Source organism: Haliaeetus albicilla, chromosome 3, assembly GCF_947461875.1.
Source record: "Haliaeetus albicilla chromosome 3, bHalAlb1.1, whole genome shotgun sequence".
Lineage (NCBI taxonomy): Eukaryota > Metazoa > Chordata > Aves > Accipitriformes > Accipitridae > Haliaeetus > Haliaeetus albicilla.
Genome location: NC_091485.1, coordinates 3,748,000 through 3,765,937, shown reverse-complemented (window position 1 = coordinate 3,765,937; position 17,938 = coordinate 3,748,000). Strand labels below are relative to the sequence as shown.

The window sequence follows — 17,938 nt, the reverse complement described above, 5'->3', positions numbered from 1 at the left end:
AGCTCACCGATGGAAAGCTGGCACCATAGCCTGTTTCACAAAGGGAGATAGCACGGCTGCATCACAGTGCTGCCGTACCTAACCTCAGCAGTGCTGCTCATTAACAGCCCTTATTAGCACAGATACACTAATTTGCTAACACAGCTGTGGTTCATTTGGTTTGGTGGGTTTTGTTTGGGGGTGTTTTGGTGGTGGTGGTGAGGGAACTTAGGTTCTATCTCCATGTGGAGCTGCCCCATACTATGTGGGCATAACAGCTTCCAGGTGGAGTTGCCATCAGTTGGTACGGTTTTGTGGCACTCGGTCTGATGTCCAGCATAAAATGAATGACATGATGTTCAAATGCCCACAGGACAAGTGTCCAACTCTGATATGCTTTCTGAAGGACTCAGCAGAAAGATCAAAGAACTGAACTTACAGGGAGCCTGAGCCAGCAAGTCCCTCTCAGATACAACACTCCTAAGTAATCAAGTTTTAGGCACTTGATTTCTCTTTAAAGCACAGACCGTTACTACAGATACTTTGAGATCAGCTAAGAAGTTTACCTAACTTTTAAGGACTGCACATAATAAATCAACTTGAATACACAGAGACAGGTGCAAGAACTTCACATTTACATAGATACCTGCACACTGAAGGTTAAGAGAAGAAAGTCAGGAAAGTTTTCATACTTGGCTTCAGGAAAAGAAAGAAATGCAAAGGTAATCCTAATTGTGCACTGTCTGCTCCTATTTACTTGGGGCTGGGATACTTTTCTACACCTGGAAAACTTTAAACAGTTCTCCAGTTCACATTGACACAGGAATAATGCAAAGGTATGCATGATACAGAGCACTAACTCCATTTTCACTACTAAACTTACATTACTACCATCTGTTTTACTGCTGCGGTACCAACCCAGCAAGACACGTCCATTTAGGATACAGACAAGGTCTCTCACAGACCTTGTTTCTAGTCTTTTGATATTTACACAAATACAGTGCTTCACATACATTTACTGCAAAAGACTGTGCTTCTCCATCCTCAATGCTTTGTAATGCTTAACCTTTAACACAAAAGGCCAAAGCCGCATCGTCTATCAGGGCGAGGGAGGAAAATCCAAGAGCACTGGAAGTATTTGCGTCCTTGTAATAACGAAGGGTCTTTCTGATAAAAACAGCCAGCCGATTCCTGGAAAAGGATCATCCCCCCGTTACAGAGAGCACACTTATAAACCCCAAGCGTTCCTGGTAGTAGTTGGCTCGATGCAGAAATGCCACAGGCTCGCTGATAACTTCACGTCTGGCTTTCAGAACGAAAAAGGTCGTCAGCAGCAGCTTCCACTGCCTGCTTGCAAAACCTCACCCTCACCTTCAACTTCCTCGAGCTCCTCGACATCTTCGGGCACGCGGCGTCCCGGCGACAGACAGTAACCAGATGGTCTTTCACCATCCAGCACTGAGTCGCTTCGGGAATTTAATCTGATTTCCCAGAACAGGCAGCACAGCCCTTTGTTCTAAAGTTGGCACGCAGGTGGGATCGCGTGCCTCTGGCTTTATAAATAGGCCTAACTGTTGGTAGCTTTGGTACACGTCCGTGATTGAGCCGTTTGGCTCTTGTTTTAGAAAACCTGACCCCCTGCCTGGGCGTTCACCAGCGAGTCGGACCGACTCACCTTCGCCCACCCTGTCAAACAGATCAGCGACTCCTAATTCCAACAGCAAAATCACCTTCTGCTTTACAACCAGTAGCTCTTACAGCAATTTCTTTCCATTTTTTGTCGTTGTCAGCTACCCTATACTGATTAATTAAAAGCACATGTAAAATACAGATTTAGAATTACCTTGCTGCAGTAGGAAGCAGAGGATACTAAAAGGGCAATTACCCAGATACAGCTACGTCCTCGCCCTCCGTCTATCCCTCTGCAAAGGTTGGCTCCCATTTACCGACTAGAAAAGTGAGGAATCAAACGATTCCCCCACCCGCATGCCCCAGTGTGGAATTGGAATTTCAGGTTCCTCAATTCCCACTCCTGTACTCTGGGAAGTTGCTGCTTCTCTTGGGAACTTCGCTGCCCCTGGCAGTTCACAACTGTGCAAATTGCAGATATCGGGCTTGAAGGGAATTGTTTTAATGAATCCCTACATAATTTAAACATTTAGCAAAGATCAGAATGTGCCTCAGAGTTATTTTTCACATACTTCAGTGTTCTGAGATACTAAATTCCTTCTTATTTATATTTTAGGACTCACATAGCACTTTTCTGGTAAAAGTCCCCCATAAAATTACTTAAAAGTCCTGAAAGGCCTCGCAAAACAAGGAGAGAAAATAAAGTAAGAGCACTGTTATATACTCACTCTATCTGCACAAAGATAAAATTATGCTTGTACAAATGCAATTCCAAAACAAACCACATTTAATATTTATAAGGAAAAAATGTAGGGCATAAGAATAAAGCTGCTGGTCTATCAGGCTGAAGATGCTGTGACTTTTTGTATGAACCTATGAACCTTTAATCATCTGTATTGATATGTCATCATCCTTCAGAGTACATCAGATCCCTCACCCAGGGCCATCACCTTCATCTTCTGTGCTTGCACCAGTAGAGATCTGTAGAGACCAACAGAACTTTATCACTTTATCAGAAGTGCAGTGGGCCTGTGATAGGAAAACCCACAACTGGTTCTCCTGGAACCTAGTCTTCTGCCCAGATTATTGAATTAAGTATAGATTATTGAAGTTTTGGCTATATTGTCCCTGGAAGTATTTAAAAGACATGTAGACATGGCACTTGGGGACATAGTTTAGTGGTGGACTTGGTAGTGTGAGGTTAACGGTTAGGTTAAGGGTCTTTTCCAATTGAAATTATTCCATGATTCTACATATCTTGAATTTTAGATCATAATAATGGGTTTGGGGGGAGAGGGGTTAACTTAAAGCACAAATATTGCCTTAAATCATAACTTTTAGGCTTCCTCCAAGCATTTGTTTTCCTGTATTTTTTTCTTAAAAAACAAAACAACAACAACAACAACAAAAACCAAAAACAAACAAAAAAACCCAAACAACAAACCCCACTAAAAATCCAAACCTGCCAAATGAAATTAAAACCATCTCTCATCCAGACTTTAAATCCAAATTCTTACTCTGCATATAAGCACACAGCTCTCACTAAATCAGAGAGCTGCATCCAAAAGCTGAATCGGATTCAAACACGGTCTAGTATGAGCACAGACAGATGTCCCATTTTTTCCTCAGCCTCGGTTCTTCGAAATCTTGCACTGTGGCAAGGCCAAGGCCTCTTTCTGCTTGGACTGTGCTTCTGCTTTCAGACCACAAGAACAAACTCTAGCTTTCACCTAATTATGGACACCTCTAAATACTGATTTGAATCCATAAGCAGGCAATTAGGGATCCAAGTACACAAATATACTCTGCAAAAGAGGATGGATGACCTTTTGACAACCTCCTCGCTGGATGAGAGGGACGGACAGGACAGGATCCCATCAGGCAGAGCTTCTCACATCATGACATCAGCAGACTCATCCCTGAACCCTCATACCTCACTTATTCAGTATATTTTTAAAACAATTAAGCCTCGGTCTACACAAGCTGCTTTGCTTTCTCACCTTCCCAACAGCAGTGGCTAAATAAACAGAAACCATTAAGACTACCATAATTCCACCAGTTATTTAATTAGCCTGTGCTCAGCCATGGCATTTCATGTGTTGCTTTCTCATTCTGCGCAAGGAACAGAAGACCTCAAAATTATATCCAAAGCATCTTCAAAATTACAATAAAATTTATATTAATCCTCCTCAGTTGTGGACATTTTCGTCTACCTTTCACCCGTCTCCATTTATTTTTGAATATTTAGGCAACACCCACCATACTGCAATCTTGTAATTGGGACAGAAACTTTTAACTTCAGTGCTATGAGTGAAGTATGGATTATTGTCACCAGAGGGGAAAAAAGGAAGCGGGGGGAGGGAAAGAAGAAAGCAAGTCTGTTTCTGGGAGGGGGCAAAATCCCCCAAAACACAGAGTTTCTTTAGATGTCAATAACAATTAAAAGGAATATCGAAGAATAAATTTAGGCTGAAGAACTAGTAAGTAAGGAAGAACAAAAGCTGTTTTCTAAACTAGTCTTTCAACAGAGCAACTCTTGAGAGAAGCCCTGGGTACTGTTGCTCTGGGGCCATTTACCAACTATACACTGACAAAAGGGAACACTTTGGGAAATGTACTGTCAAACAATCCTGGTTCAGGGGACCCGAGCAGAAATCGTCACTCCTCAGCACTTGACAATGAACTGTCTGGATTTCTCAGTATTGTATGTAAAAGCCACATTTATCTTCTCTTCACTTACCCATTAAAGTAACTAAAACTTTCGTGACTCATACTTAGTCATTTTTTTGGCAGCTCAGCCTGGCTTGAACCAAGTCAAAACCACTAAGCAGAAATTCACAACCAGGAAACATTAGAGCGAAACAACACAGACCTTTGGAAAAAGGAAAGCGGCGTCCTCAAGAAATTACTTGTACCTGGGAACTCATTGAACCACCTACAACTCTTACGTATACATATGTTTCCAACCTATTCTCCCTCCTAGGTCCAAAGCTATTTCTTGAAGAGTGCAGGCAACCAAGTTCACGGGAAACACTTGGAAATCGCTCAGTCAAGACGATGGGGAGCCCCGCGTGGGCGAGCGCAGGAGGCGGAGGAGGCAACGCTGTGCCTAAGGCTGCCACTGACTGTCACAAACCCTGTAAACTGGGTTAGGATCACAAGAGGAAAACAGTGAATTACACCAAAGGTGCAGGAGAAATGCAGCCAGAATACAGAACTAAGGAGGAATCCCATCCCTTTATGATTCAGGTTAAATGCAGTGAAAATAAGGAGGATATATTCCACTCCAAAAGGATCTGCAGAAGAGGGACACCACAGCAATAAGGCACAAAAATTCTAGACAAAGACAACTTTTTTTTTTTTTTAAATCTCTGTAACTAAACACTGAGTTTAAAGCTTATGGGACCACCTCAGTGCTAACTATGATGTATCTTCAGTGAAGTTTATTCACCTATTCACCAGCACTCTGGGTTTAGCAAAATGCAGCACTGAAGTAATACACGTGACTGTCACCAAAAAATCCAACCAATCACTGTGGTCTTCCAAAAATAATATACCAGAACACTCTTACATGACGTATTTAATGTTTCTTTTCAGCACCCTCCTCAATGTATTTGGATAAGATTGTCTGGCTACACTGTACTCCCAAACCTATCTTTATCTCATTGCAAATGCAGACCTATTCAGAAAGTACACGCTGGCTCCTGGAACTGCAAACCAGCTGACATAATCTTGGAGTTGTAACAAGCTTTGAACTTCCTGAAAGACAATCAAGACCAATTTAGTTTCTGAAATAAAACCCACATCACACAGAAAAAATCATATTACTGTAAGAGATACTAGGATACACTACCCAGAGAGAAACTTCAGCTTCACGCACCAGCAAAATAGGGGAAAAAAAGACCTGATTTCAGAAGGTACAATGCAAATCCCTAAAAGCATATTCTTAAAATAAGGTTTTTAGCTTTATGGCATACTTCTACATGGTTAGTTTTTGTTGGTTTTTTTGTTTGTTTTATATTTATTTTGAACAAGCTGTGATCACTTGTTAATAACAATGCAACAAGAGGAATTTGCAGCTTCCTTAGTGTGATGCCATGGACACTGACACTAAGGCGCTGCTTTATCATTCATTTAATTCAGTGGAAAATATCTAACTTCAGACCATGGACACCAAGCTCTTGGGAGCTAGAGAAGCCACAACAAGAAAGAGACCGTTGTGATCTCCCTGAATTCTGGATGCATTAGGGTATATCCTAGTTTAAAAAAAAAAAGAAAAAAAAAAAAAGAAGCAGCAGCAATGTGGAAGGGAGTTTCAGTTCTTCTCAGTCCATACCTGGATGGTGTCAGATGAGATCTCAGTAAGATGAAGGTACATGCAATACTGTGGTGAGAACACTCAGGTGTGACTGATTTCTCTGGTTATCAGCAGATCATTCTGTCGCCTGTGAGGCTCAGCACCCTGGTCCTTATTTGACATTGGAGCAGAAGAGCTGCAGGGCTAGCCAGTGTTTGGATTATGAGGCCAATTACACTTCACACTGCTCAAGTAGTGTAAACGCCTATCAGGCTTCCTTGTTTTTGAATTCTCAATATTTGGCTGCAAAACCCACCTGAAGGGGCAAAGACATCATCCAGCCACACTAGGTCAACGCCGAGCGGCTACATGAGTAAGCCCCTAGACTGAAGGCCAGACTGCCCTATACAGCTCCTTTATTTTGCTTCCAGTCTGAATTTTCTGAGAGCATCTGTGGCCAGTTTTCTCCCAGAAATTTCTTCTTTCAGCTGTAAAGAAAGTCTTTTTTCTTTCACGTGTTCCTGTGTCCATGTCTAGTTTCATTGTGGTTAATAGTCTTTTACGTTTGAGTACGCACAAGCTACTATTCAAGTATATTTGTATCACTGCACAACTACTGACACAGAACGTAATTTCTGTGGTACCGGTTTGGTTTCTTTTATACCCCCAAAAGCCGGTATTTGTGCAGTCTAATCTTCAAGTTCTTTGCATGAAGCCACAGTTACTCTTTGCATCCTTGCTCTCTATAACTTAGCATTTCTGGTTCTTTGAAAATCCTTCTCCGTATTTTTGTATGTGTTTAACTCCTCAAATTTGCAGTTTGAGTTTTGGCAGCTAAATACATCGAAGTGACATTTTTAAAGACAGCTATATACGTCAGTCTAAGAAAATTCAAATGAGCAATCCACAACCATGCATTCATTAGCGCTCTCTATTTACTGTGAGATCATCCGGCAGCAAAGATCCCTTGGTGTGACTGTTCTCCCCTTGCTCATAACCCCTGAAATACTGAGGGAACTTTCCAAATTTGCAGTCTGGGTTTTGTGGTTAGATGAAAATTGCATGCATTCATTTGGGCCACAATATAGTAAATCAGGTTTCTAATCCAGTAACACACCTTTTCCGCATCAGTCTCCAAACCCTACCTTTGCCAGTTATCTTTTAAGCGCAAAGAGCAGACTGTAAACCTCTGACTACCTGTTCAACTCCAAAATATCAGATAGCTAAAAATTGTTTCCAGCCAACTGACCTTAAGATATGACTGTCTCACTGTTTATTCTGTAGCTACTAATCACACTGCAAGAAATTATTTTGCTCTGTGCCCTTTGACATTTACAATTATCGGGTGAAAGCTTTAGAACGCCTCTTCTTTCTTAGAATTACAGATTTTCGGTACAATCTACAAGAAAGCTGGACAATAGAGAGACTACCAACATTTGAATTTTCCAATTCATCCTGCTCAGCGGTGAGTATTAATCCCCGCTTAATTTTCCTGCATAACATGCAAGAATCAGGAGCAAACTGAGAAACGTGTTCCAAGACACTTAACACAGCAAGTTGCAGCAGACCTGTGAGAGCTTCAGAGCAATGAAAACAACCTTTGGATGCATTTCCCTTACCTCTCAGGATGTAGTTCTGATAATTCTGGTCAGCCTCTGCTCCCACTTTGATTAAGCAAGTCAGACCTTCAGCGACAACAAACTCATGAACCAAGTCCTTGTCATCCTGCCACAGGAGAAAGGAAAAGCGTTAGAATTTTGAAAGACAAAAAATCAGGGTATGTCATAATGTAAAACCAAATGCATGCCTGCAACGTTGACTTTATGTTTCAGATGATGTAAGCAAGTTGATATGAAAGTTGTTATATAGATGACCAGGAGCATAATTCTGTATTTTAAAATCAGAATTAAATACATCAATGCAAAGCAAGAAAACCCAAGCTTTTACCTTTAAGTCAACTACGGAAGATTAAAATCAGTAAAATATGACTTCTGATTTTTTCATTAAAGGCTTGCAGACATTCTCCCTGATACTATAATCTCATCATATCACATAAACAGACATCCTTAAAGCCTTAAAGTGTCAGGATCAACAAGAGAAGGCCATCTCTATGCCTTAGCACAATTCCAGTTTCAGTATTTTCAGTGCATACAGCAAAACTTTAAAACTGGTGTTCATTGCAACATAAGTTATAAGTTAATATATTCATTAACTTGACATACTATTAATTCATTATATTTAGAATGTAGAAGTACAGTGTTGAATATAATATCACACAAGTAGATAATATTCCCACAGTGTGATGGAAAACACAGCAAATAAGACAAAATACTCCGTACTATTTCATGGGAGTTGCCAAGTCCCTTCTTTTGAGTACTTTTAATATATGTTTTCATACACAACAGTGTATTAGATAGAAATTTCAGCTTTCCCATAACGCAGCCCTGAGAAGCCAAGATCCAGACAGTAGATAGTTTTGTTGAGAGTGATTTCTGAATTCGCTGCAAACACTTAGAAAACTGCCAAGGGAAATAAAATAATCAAGCGCCTTTTAGTGTGACAATTCATTTACTGCAAATTTCTTTCAGCCTGACAGTTTATTTCTTATGAATTTCCTTCTTTCACCAGAGCTAAGTTATATGATCCTTAAAGGCTGACCAAATAGGATATTTAAAATTGTAAGGTGATCTAGCAATTCATGAGAAATTTACAAATTATGAGAAATTGGCAGCATACTGCAGAATCAAGAAAGCTGTGGGGAAAACATCCTCCAAAATAGTTTTTCCACAAATCTGATGACAAATAGATGCATCTTATATTGGACAACACCATTGTCTAATTTAAGAGAAACAGGATATATAACAATATAAACAATTATTTTTTCAGATGGCAATGGTGTCCTAGCTCAGAGCACACTTCCTTATTCTTTAAATACCTTTTGTCGATATTTGAGTAGACATTTTGGTTTTGCATCAAGTATGTTTACATCACCCTTGAGTTGAGGGGAAAAAAAATAAATCTATTCTGGATTGACTCACGGTCAAATAAGTAAGACTGTAAAAACAGGAAAAAGGAGGAATAACTGTGGTCTGAGGATTCTGGTGTTTGTTAATAGACCTAACATGCCTGTTTGGGAAAAATAAAAGACATTGGGATGATAAAAAAAAAAAAAAAACCAAAACCTGTCCCTATGCTAGAGAAGTTAACAGTAGTTCAGCTTCAGACACCTTCAGGTCAAACCCAAAAACAAAATAAAATTTTTAACAGCACATAGCCATTAAGGACTGTTAACATTCAGTGGAAGATAAAAACTGAAATACTTATCATAACTTGAAGATGTTCCCCATAATCTTAAAGAGTGAATGCATATTAGAATATCACCTGGGGAAAAATCAGCATTTAATTCTCAAACTACCTCATGCTAAAGATCTGTTTTAAGTTGGTGACTTTTTTTTTTTTTTTTTCTTTTTTTTTAAAAAACAAGGACCTTCCCCAAGCAAATTATGAGATCTGCCTTCTGGAACTCTTTCAAAGCAGCTGAAGGAGTAAACCACTACATAGAGCATAGAGTCATCCTTGACCGAAAGGAGATACATTGCAGGGGAAGAGCGGAGGAAATGAAGGGGATGAGGGACTCTAACCAGACTGCTTTTGGAAAGCACTGAATAAACAAATCAAACCTGAACTAAAAAAAGGCTTTTAAGGTACTTCTCCTTTCCCAAATAAAAGGGAAAAAGAAGGTGTAATGAAGCGGAGTACAAACACATCATGCTCTAGACGTAAATCTGAACTCAGTACATTATCTACCCCATCATGTATATACGATGAGAGGAAAGAAGCAAACATCTGGAATGTGCAGCGAAAGATGAAAGGCATCCAAGCCCATACGTTCTACATTGAGAGGAGAATGTTTACATCAACTTTGGTCTAGGATAATCTTTTCAGACCCATTAACTCACTGACTTGCCAAGTTAGGTGACCTCAAGAGTAAAGGCTACTCTCTAGCAGTGGTAAGAGGTTCAGGTTTCCAGGAAGAGCGCATTCGTTGTACGGAATATACAGCGCGTCTGTGACAATGATACGTACGAGCAGCTGCCGCCTGTGTGTGATAACAGTTAAAAGGAGGCAGGGAAAGGTTGTCATTTGCTATGGAAATGGACTCCTCTGCTAATATCACAAAGATTTACGACCCCTTAATCAGCAGGCATTAAGGCACTGATGAGAAAAGCAGCAAAACACAGGCAAAGCTCTGCAACCAAAAAGACTGTGCAGCAACACAAAGGCTGGCTACTTTAAGTCTTTATGAAAAGATACCGTTGGCCTCATCAGATAACTATATTTTACGTGTTCAGTCACAGACTTGGAATAGATCATATCCCTTCTTTTCTTTAGGCATCTCAGAGGAAGAAAAAACAAGATCATGTACGTCACTTCGAAGTAGAGCTCTATTTTTGTGCAATGTATAATGAGAAAGATGTTAAACATATTCAAGCCAGTGAGTTTAAAGCTTATGTGGCTGACAAAATGCACAAATCATACTTTCACCTCTATAGCTCAGCCTAGCTATTAAAAAGACCCCACAAACCCTGTGATCAAGCAGTCTATACAGTATGGTCATGTGCCAATAGCAGAATAAGAAGCGTAGGCGGGATTTCCTTCTTTCCTACCCGTTCTCCTGTCTCTGTACCGTTTGATATATTCTCTAATGCAGTTTTGCAGGGTCTTATCTGAAGGTGGAGACTGAAGACTTTTTTTTTTTTACAAGGAATCGCACTTTGCAAGAATGCCTATTATCTGATGTGCAGCTTCCATGTGCAAAGATAAATTGTTTACATACTGTTAAAGAGAAATCTTTCTGAAGCCTGCGATTTCTGCGGGCCATATGTCTGAAAACTTTTACCCAAAGCATAATGATTTTTACGCCACAAAAAAGTTGCTTCACTTCATAATAAGAATCAAGGTTTTGGAACGCAGTTTCTCAAGGGGAATTTTTTTTTTTTCTTTTCAAGCTAACAAGTACTGCTGAAAGCTCCATGCCAAGTATTTGAGGAAACTGGATTAGTAACTGAATATTCACATTTGGATATGCACATACATATTTCTCTCTTACGTGGCTAACAGCTGTGCAGAGTACTGTCTTTCCAAGGAATCATAATGAGATGCTTGACTATGAGATTTCCACCAAGGAGAACCTCATTTTTATGGTTTTTTCCTTTCCTTTCATAAGCTATCCCATTGTTTCTGGTTGCTTGAGCATTCCCACATTTAATGCTATGCTGTACAATTCTCTCCTGTTTCTGTTACAACTTTCTATTCAACTTTCTATTACAAAGTTAAATATTGCACATTTTATAATGTCCATTTCTTTAAATACGTAACCATGGGGTTCCCCAGCCTGTGCTCTCCACATGACATGTTATTGAGTGAGCCAGCAATCACATTCTGTACCACCAAACTTTCCAAAACGTGAAAGTTGCAATAATCCAGCCTAGAAGTGAGAGCAGCACAGGCAGCCGGGGTACCAGCCATAGCCATGGGAATCTGCTTGCTAAGCTCTGCCTGCAGGCTTACACGAGGGGATTGTACTCGCGCTGAGCTCCAGTTTGACGCACTTCACCCTCTGTCTGAGGAAGAGCTTCTCTCTGCTCTGTCACTCTACAACATCCCTATTAAGAGAGGTTTAAACTCTGATTCTCAGGCCAGCTCTGATTTTGTCTGTAGACCAAAAATGGTAACTTTACAGAGATATACCGCATTCACATTTTAACGTTGTGATAATTCACCTAGGCAAAAGACAAGATGAATATTGCCAATTCACTGTGCAATGTAGGATAAGAGGAGAAATGTAAACCTACCGGATTCAAAGTGGAGGAGCATCCTCCTCTGCTGCCTGAAATCTGGCAAGATTGCCAGCATACCAGTAGAGTCCTACAGTCATTTCTGTGTGGCTCATTTGGACGCTGCCTGCCTCCTGAAGTAAAAATCACTACTTTTTAAGAGGGGGAGCTAGGAAAATTTTCACTCATTGCTATGTTCATCTATAAAATAGTATGCTGGGAAAGTGCTCTGTCCCAACTCCACATTGCTACATCACAGCAAGGTCTCCTTGGAAACCCCTCTTGCTCAGATTCCCCTGCCAGGAGAACACGCTGCACAGCAAGGAGGCAGAACTAAAACAGAAACCCCAGACGATGATGGTCAATGTGAAAAAAATAAAATAACAAGGAAAAATACATGGATCACTAAAATGCCGGTGCACTTGCAGGAAGTCCCCCCAAAAATAAAAATGATGGCCACCCTCTTTAGAAGTGAAAAGACATTTTTTCACACACACCCCCTTTTTTTTTTTTAAAAAATCTCCTGCAAAGTCAAGATAGGATCACAAAGTTCAGCCGGTTTTAGGAGGATTAAGGTTTAGAGATTAAGCTTCATTCATTTGGGGATGTAAATTAGCGGCAGAGGGACAGCAGCTGACTGGTGAGGAAAGGGAGGAAGGAGGATGCAGGTCAAAGAGCAAAGCACGCGCAACTGCAGGCTTCTGCTGACATAAATCTCAAATGACAATACATCTGGCGCTCCACCACAGGAAAGTAAAATGCAGGACTATTGCCCAATATACTTGAAAAGTCTCCTCTGTTACTAAGCGAATAAAGGCAGAAGGATAAAATCCAGGTTTCTGTTAGCAACAGCATCCATGATGGGTAGGTCCTTATTCCACCCTTCCTACTCCTAATAGTGCAAGGATAATAGAAATCTTCTGATCTTCTTTCCCAAGCGGTCCTCTGGCTCTGGCAAACCCTCATGTGTACAAAAAAAAAAAACCAACAAAAAACCCCAAACCCCATAGCTCGCTCCTAACCTGACTGCCCTGGGCAGCAGCAGCAATGTAGCAACGCAGGGCTGTGACCGGAATGCATTCCCATTACGTGAGAGCTTTCGTGTCCACAGGTTCCCCAGAAAATTTCAAATGCTTATATGATGTTCTGCCCCAGGTGCAACGGAAAATGAACAGCCAGTTCCTCTCAGTCTTCCTTTCAGCTGCCTAGCTCTGCAACCCCAGCGTCTACATTAGAAATATACCACGGTAGTCTCCACAAGAATATTTTTAACTATTGCTACCTGCCTTCAGTATGCGTCACCATCTGCTAAAGTTACCAGCAAAATAATTACTCCCATTGACAAGACTACAATGATGTAGTAATAAGAGTTATGCTCCGCTCTATTAGAAACAGAAATCCCAGACCATTTCTGGAGTCCAGCTTTTTTACTGGCTAAGCAACAGGTTGCATTTTATAGATCAAGATTGGCTTGCAATGTTTGCAGTTAGAAAAGCTCGTTTTGGCTTGAAAACTGAGTAAACATAGTCAGGAAGTGATTGAAGGAGCGTGGACCGCCAGGACATAATTTATAGTTACTTTCCCACACTTCAAACTACAGTTCTGCTCTTTGGATTCCAAAATTATTGATATAATTAAAATGCTAGATTGCCAATCCAGAAGTGCCTGATACTATCTAGTTCAATTGTCACTGTATATTTCAGTCAATTTTAAGAGCCAAGTCATCTATTGCAGACAAATCTGGAAAGAAATCATCCCCAAAACATACACACACACACACATATATATATACACACACATACATACAAAAACTTAAGTCCTGTGAGTCCCTCAAGACTGTACTGCCATTTCAACCTAAATTACCTAAGCAGCTACAAAACAATTCTATGTATGGACAGGATGAGTCGGTGGTTAAGCAGGAAAGTCTTGTATTAAACCACGAAACCTCTGCTCTACTTTGAGTCAGGACACTACTTTTAGAAGATGAACCAAACACAGCTCTCAGGGGTAGCAGGAGGAGAGTCACCTGCTGTCACCAAGAGTCCATCTCTCTAAGACAAGTATTTTCACTCCCTGATACTTGGCAACTCAGAAACTCCCCCAAGATAAGGATGCTAGGCAAGTTCAGTTGCTGTCTGCCTTCCCCCACGCTCCCACCAGCACACCCTGAAGAACTCCTTGAGAACAAGGGTGCCCTGGACGGGGATGTCCCCAAACTGCAGTCAGCTGCCAGAGGTAGCCGAGGCGGTGGCAGAAGCGTTTTAGGGGCGAACGGTTTGATGGGGACCAAGCAGCCGGCTTGTCCCTCAGTGGAAGCTCCTTCCCCTTGGTATCCCTGCTGATTGCAAATGCCCTTGAGCCGTTCCACCGCCCTCACTGGCTGCGCCGCAGCTTCCACTCCGCTGCCCTCCAAGCTTTTCCCTGCACTCCTCCGTGCTGACTCCACACTCCTTGTTTGCTTCTCTCCTCCAGACTTCACACCTTCCCAACTCATTACACGTACATCTGTACAGAGGCATGACCAAAATGTGATATAAAGACATCGGTATTTTTATACTGTTCCCTTTCTTCCTATTCTCGCATCTATTTACATAGAGCAACATTTTACAACAGCATGCACAAAAATGACTGTCCCCCTTTACTTTCAGTGGGGTAATCTAAGCAGCCTGCAATGCAAAGTTTGGTTTCTAGTGACAATTACAATGAAAATTCACCCTGTAATATCAATTCCATTGCATATCCTTGCTGTGAGTCAAGCTGCCTAAGTAGTAATCATCAAATGCCAGCAATTTTTTTGCCAGCCTTCTAAGCACATCTGTGCCAGCTAATGATAACACTATGCCATTAAAGCATTAAAAAATAAATTTTCTTTCTTTCCAAGATCAAAACATTTCGAGTACATACCACACTATTGCTTATTACGGAATTCCACATTAGCACATACCACACTACTGCTTATGGATGCCACCTTGGCACCAAAAAAGAGATACAGAAATTCACCCCAAAGTAAAGTGTTTGATTTACAGCCATTAATCCCCTGTAGTCTCCCTTCTGAAATACTCTCAGTCCAGAAAATAAATGTTCTGTTGTTTCTCAAGAATGCATTTTGTATTGCGCTAAAAATACCAGCAAAACAAATACAGCGTTTCCCAGTGTTTCGTGCTAGCAAAGCAGAGAAGCTGCAACACTTATTACTTCACACCTCCTTTACACAGGCACACATTTTAAATTGTATGCCTTTCTGCAATTTCTTTTAGACAGTTGAAAGAATACATGGGGGCAAAATAAATATTGTAACAGTTAACATTACTTTGCAAATTAAAACGCGTGAATACATATCCAATAATTAATACCTTGAAACAAAAATGCAATTGTCTTACAGACAGAATTTCTTCAAGCTTGAGGGTATTGGGAAATACTCTAATGTGAAAGAGGTTCAGAGATCTTTGGATTTTTTTCACCTGTCCAAATTTTTAAAAAAGTAAACTTGAAACAACATATTTGTATGAATAGCTTTTCAGTAATGCAAGACTTCTCAAAGTCTTTATCAAATTTCTTGAATTCCTTAAATCACAGGTATGCAGATACCGAGGATACCCAGCAGTACCCATGTAGCTATCCCAGTAGCTGTCCTGCAGCATATAAAAAAAAATCTTGAGGAAATAAGTAATAGATAAAAATCAAATCCTGCTCTATTAGATTTGTTGAGATTCCTCAAAGTCAAATCAGTGTTTATTAGACACAGTTAAGGTATGTTTAGAGCATCGAGTTCCAGCCAACAAAACCAGAAGGAAAAGTATGGTAGCAGGTAGACAACAAATATTGTATAGATTCATGAAAAGATTTAAAAGTTTAAAACTTTCTTAACAATCTCTTTTTTTTTTTTTTCCTTTTTTTAAAATGTAATCTTGTCTACTGAAATTAAAGTAACTTCTTAGAATAATTGCTCTTTCCTGTTGGGTGTCCATAAAAAAAGAATAAATTTACAACCTGAAAACTTTCAGCTCATATTTGTATTATTTTATCAAAGTCCAACACATCATTTATTAACACCCATTTCCCATTTATATATTACTTTTTCTTCCTTAGTGAAATGCGTCTCATTTGTATATGAATGAAGAATTGGTCCTTTAAGCTTTTGGGTTTCCCTTCATAAAGGGTTTTCTTCCTTTTGGATCCATACAGCAAACTCTAAGAAGACCAAGGAGAAAAAACAGTCTATGGTCTTTCATGTCTAAACTTTTCTGATAAATAATCACTCTGTAAAAGATGTATTGGCACTTATACGTAGGGAAGTTTGCACTGCTAAGACAAAACCAAAGGTATCTTCAATTGATGTTATGGAGATTCCCAAAGAATCACTCATGTCTTAAGTTGATAAAAGACAAATTAAAATTTAGAAAGGAAAGAGTGCTTAGCCTGTACAGCAAAGTTGCTCCCATGCCACACTTATGTTCTTTCTTTAAGTCTGCTTTCTTGAGTTACCAAGATCAAATTATTGTGATCCTGCCTGATCTTCAACACCACCTTCTCCAATAAAGTCCTGTTTCCCCTTTACTCTGAACATGGTCTTCAGTGACTTCGGTCATTAACTTCTCTACTTTCACATAACCTGCCTGATCCCTCTATCAGGTGAGGGAGCTGCAGGCAGAAAGCCACCTTACTGTGACACTGCTTGCTTCTAGCGCTCTCACCGCATTTAACTTTGCAGTCGCATGATGCCATGTTCACCTGAGAATTACCATCAAGTTCTACCCCTGAAAACGGTGGGCTACCTGTTTGGGTTGCACAAAGCAATAAACTGATGTATTCCGTTCTTTCAGGAGAGGGAACCAAACTGTACTACAATTCTTAAAACAGGTGGAAAGAAAGAACATGGAAAAGAAACTCTACTACTATTTCAGCAAGTTGAACCATTTGGAAGTAACTTTCTGCTTTCAATATTTTGTTATATCAGTTAATGAAGGCGTAGGTAATTATAGGATCTTTTTCCCCAGATAACTGTTTTTCCCCTGTCAGTGCCAGAAGCAAGCAAGCAAAAATAAGTCACGCCTCAGTATCAGAGTAATCTATATAAAAATTAGCGAGAAATGCTTTGGTTACCTCCCCCCATAAAGACAAAGCAGTTAGCGGGAAATGAACAGAAAAAGTCCTGCTGTCACCATCTCCGTTTGTTTACCATGATCCATCTACTGGTATGCAGTCAACCAGCAGGTAAAAATAACACTGAAACTAGAGACATTTTATGCCATTGACTCGATAGGGACAGAATTCCAACCTTTGCACCTCGAGTAGACAACAGATACACGAATACACTGTGGGTTTTTCCTCCCGGTTAATAGCAGAATTACTAGAAAAGTCACCTAGACCAGACTCTATCAGGGATATTCTCCGTGGCAGCTCAGCAAAAGATCGAACAATGTTCATGCACTGCATTACATACCTGAGGAAGCTAAAGTAGATAGGCTCCATACAAAACAAGCTCTCCTGGTTCAATTCAAAGATACGTACAAATTAGAGAACGAATAATGGCGGCTTCCCAAGTTTTTAGGCTATCCTTGCGGTGCAAGTAGTTCACATTTTATAGTCTCATTAAGAACTGTTTAGACCTCAGCCCGTAACATTGTCTAGGCATGGAGAAGCCTCTCTATTTGCCAGTGAAATTGAGAAACTGATTTTGACATTTAATGTGTCATGTCTATTTATTTATAATCTCTAAACAGTAATGAGACATATCCTTTGTAAAACAGAATGAAACAGATATGTAAACTGCTACGCGGAACTACAGTGAATTCGATTTGGGAAGAAAATGAAGGTTTCTCTCTTTTTCGTGACTTAATCAAGAACCCTTCCAAGAGGGCTCTTAAAGGGGAGAGGTGGCAGGCTGCCTCACAAGTGATGACAGCAGCCCCTAAATCAAGTGTCACACAGCTTCAGACCCTAAGGAGTCATCAGTCATGCTTGCAAGAGGGGAAGGAGCAGCCTCCTTCCCTGAGATCAATGAGGCAAACACAGAAGACTCCTCCTGCTCCCCTAAGGATGATTGATGACTCCTTAGCAGCTGAAGTGTGTGACATTCGATTTCACTCACTGATAAGATTGTGTCTATCCAAACACCTTCTAGTTAATGTTTCCACGGCCCCTACATAGCTGTTCTTTGTGACGTTTTACACAAAGCTCAATTGTTCAATGATTA

The 17,938-nt window shown here is 40.3% G+C and overlaps 1 protein-coding gene across 10 annotated transcripts in view; it reads right to left on the bottom strand.

The window, feature by feature from the left end:
- FHOD3 (formin homology 2 domain containing 3) overlaps positions 1–17,938 on the bottom strand; it is a 393,264-nt gene that overhangs the window by 193,606 nt on the left and 181,720 nt on the right. For all 10 annotated transcript variants that reach the window (XM_069778694.1, XM_069778695.1, XM_069778698.1 and 7 more), the window contains exon 5: positions 7,525–7,630. In XM_069778694.1, the coding sequence (XP_069634795.1) occupies positions 7,525–7,630 (106 nt within the window). The remainder of the gene's footprint in view (positions 1–7,524; positions 7,631–17,938) is intronic.